We start from the raw sequence: 3,568 nt of genomic DNA, 5'->3' as shown, positions 1-3,568 counted from the left end.
CAACTAATGTTGTCTGTGTTTCTAGTACAGTAAAACTAGATAAACAGTTTAACATGAAGCCTTTTTTAATTACTTGTTTTGTATAGTGAGTAATTCACCTGTTTTCACAATATGTACCAACCACTCCAACTGGGCAATTACATTTATAACCACCATTCGTTCCAATACAAGTTCCACCATTTTGACAAGGACTGGGTTTGCATAAATCTGTGAAACAAAATTATTTACCAGTTTCAAAATGACATAGCGCTTGCCTTTATAGGTTATGAGTTCAAGGGATGCTGCCACAATTGTGGGCGTATGTGTCCTTGAGAAAGATACTTAACCATATTAATTCACCTAATGGGTTATCCAAATTGTGACACAAACAAAAACCAACAACCCTTAAATCTATATAAACTACACTCATTTATTCAAAAACTTAATAATTTTAAAATAATAATATAAAAACGCTTAAACTAAACGTGGTATATCTTTATCACCTGTTGTACAGTTTGTACCAATAAATCCCACTTGGCAATCACATGCATATCCACCATCGATTCCAGTACAAGTTCCACCATTCTGACAAGGATTAGGGTTGCAATACTCTGTAAAATATTATTTTAAAGGTAAAATCTTGTTGCGTCTACTCATCAATAAGTGAAAATAAAATGGGTTTTGGTGCGAACTTACCTGTTTTACAATTTGGTTTACCGAAGCCAGGTAGACAGTGACAAGTGTAACTACCAGTGGCTGTATTTACACAAGTACCACCGTTATGACATAGATTTTGATTACAATTGTTATCTGTAATCACAACATTAGTACCTAATAATTAGTTAACTATAACACAGTTTACGTCTTTGGCAAATGTAGTTCTTAAGGGTATTAACATCATCATCTCCCCATGTTCCAAACGTATTTGAATATCCTCCCATATCATTAAAGTTATAAACATATGCTCCAACATTTGAATCTCCATTTGGTTCTAGGATTGAATACCAGTTTGTGTAGCCATCATACATTCTACTACCATTGCTCCATTTCCAGTTTTTTTGTCTGCCAGAGTTGGAAGCAGCATTGCAATAGCTGGTACAATATCCACCAATCCAATAACCCATTTCCCAACTAGTTGTACCAGCATCAGTTTGTAAAAGCGGTTGTATTGCATCTTGTATACCCACATCATTAATTATAGCAAGCTCACCACTAATATTTACACAAGCAGCATTTGCATCATTGTAACCAAGCTTTCCAGTTGTGCCATCAAACTTATACAACACATATTCCAAGTCGCCAACGACAACAGTTGCTGGGTTAGCTGTAAAAATTCAAGTTTTAAACTTATGAAAATAATCATTTAGTTTTAATGTAACTTACCTTGCGTTGTTACAACCAACAGCAAAGTAACGACAACTAGAATTGTTCCTTCATGCATTTCTAATTAGATTTCTTTACGCCTAAATATCCCAATATAAAACCCAGTATATACTTCCAGCGCTAAGCAGAACTAACATAGTTGATCACTTTCGTTTTGTGTTTAAATACAGCGGAGACAACAAGATTTATGAGCCCAGGTTGCCTTTTACAGTTTGTTTGCATAGCCCTCTGTGGTAAGACAGATAATATATGCACTACGTACATCATAAGCTATCAAGGTTTGTGTAAACAAAGCCGCATACAATGTTTTATATCTACATAAGAATCAATACAAAAGGTTACATTTATGATTACAGACTTAAAAGTTACCTTTACGGCGTAATAACAATTGTTTTTTGGTAGAGTGAGATTTTAGGTTTAAAACAATACTGTTGTTGTATGCACTGTGTACATCGTAATCTATAATGGTTCATGTAAATAAAGCTGTCTACAATGTTTTACATTTACTCGGTTAATCAATACATAAGGTATCATCTATTATCACAGTCTTAGAAAATTATTTTACCTTTGGGACATAATAACAATGCTTTTTTTGCTAAACAGAGATTTAAGTTAAAAAAACAATGCTGTTGATTAAGACTTGTAATGTTTTAAACACAGCTATTTTAATGATTTTAAGTTAAAATCAATGCTGTTATTATATTTATATAAACTTGCTATATCCCAAACACCCTTGTTTATATTCTTACTTGATTTGGGGTTTTAAATTGTGCTGTTGTTCAGTTTTTATACAGATTGCTATATCCTAAATACACCTGTTTGTATGCATACTTGATTTTGGGTTTTATACTGTGCTTTTTTCAGTTTTTATATAGCTTGCTATTTATTATATAACACACCTGTAATATGGCCTACTTAACTTAGATTGGTGTGCCAATATAAATACAAATGTAATTTAGGTTACAATGCAACAAAGTTAAACAGCCATTTTAAGTTTATAACTGTTCTGTTTTCAGTTTTTATGAAGCTTGCAATATCCTAAACAACATAAAAAGCCTTTAAAGCTAGCATTATAAAACCTGTTTTATTCGCACGCTTAATCTTAAGTAATGTATATAAATACTTTAAGCTGTGTTGTATAAATAACATTCAGTATAGTGGTTTAATTAAATAAATCATTAAATCAGGTATTTTGAGTTCAAGTTATTTTCAAAATTTTACCATTTTTATTCGTCTTGCCGAATACGGTAACGAAGAACAAAGCTACAGTTTGCTATAAAACTTTGTAAACAATGATTATTTTAATACATATTATAATTAGATAAACAACACAATATTACATTGCACTTTATATATAAATGGGTTGGGCTTTTAATATGAATGGTAAAAAACAACAAGACAATTAGCATTGATTGTATGCAACTTGAAATTATGAAGATTGATTAAAAAGAACATAAAATATGCAGTGAAATAAAATTATAAGGGTGAAGATAAACCATAAATACAAATTCAAAACAATAACGCCGTCAAAGTTTACCCCAAAAAGTTCAGCGAATAAAATGTATAGTAGTGTGGGTAAGATGGGACACCTTTAGAACATATTATCCAAATATCCTGATCATGTTTTAAACATTTAACAACAGTCCATGGGAGTTGTGAGGATAAAGTTTTATAATTTTATAAATGTTCTTGGTTTACTACCAAATGGGACAAGAAAATAGAATGAAAAAGTGTTCTATCTTCCCCCACCCTATTGTATCTTAAGTTTAACTTTCAAGACAAAGTAACGTAGTCCCCTTCATCAGTAGTTTGTGCAATGTTAGCGTATGTATGAACATTGTAATATATGTCTGGTCCTACATCGGTGTTCATGGTTGGTTGTCCAGGTGCTAATAAAAAACAACAGTGTTATACAACAGCAGTTTCATGCAAAGAAAAATGAATGAAATTTCTTTTGTCTTAGCTTGGCCTTATTATAACATGAGTGTTTTGATTTATACTAAATCATTTCAATTTATCTGCTTACAAATAATCTCTTTGATATTAATATTGAATAAATAAATGAAAACGACATTCGTTAAACATTGGGTGTTCTGTTTCGTACACCTCGTGCCAGCTTACAGGTTACTATGTATGTTACTTTGTGGGTTGATAATGTTGCTAATTACGTTGCACTTTTGTGAAAATTAATCAACAATTAAGTTGC

The 3,568-nt window shown here is 31.6% G+C and overlaps 1 protein-coding gene across 1 annotated transcript in view; it reads right to left on the bottom strand.

Moving 5' to 3' along the window:
• Positions 1-1,736, bottom strand: part of LOC100185309 (receptor-type tyrosine-protein phosphatase epsilon-like) — a 16,050-nt gene extending 14,314 nt beyond the window's left edge. Inside the window, exons 1-4 of the mRNA XM_026834809.1 lie at positions 1,363-1,736; positions 842-1,303; positions 676-789; positions 483-590 (exon numbers count right to left, since the gene is read on the bottom strand). Of these exons, the coding sequence (XP_026690610.1) occupies positions 483-590; positions 676-789; positions 842-1,303; positions 1,363-1,420 (742 nt within the window). The 5' untranslated portion in view covers positions 1,421-1,736. The remainder of the gene's footprint in view (positions 1-482; positions 591-675; positions 790-841; positions 1,304-1,362) is intronic.
• Positions 1,737-3,568: the final 1,832 nt, after the last annotated feature.

Source organism: Ciona intestinalis, chromosome 6 (assembly GCF_000224145.3).
Source record: "Ciona intestinalis chromosome 6, KH, whole genome shotgun sequence".
NCBI lineage: Eukaryota > Metazoa > Chordata > Ascidiacea > Phlebobranchia > Cionidae > Ciona > Ciona intestinalis.
Note: the sequence above shows the minus strand (reverse complement) of the source record. Positions and strands in the feature narration are given on the sequence as shown.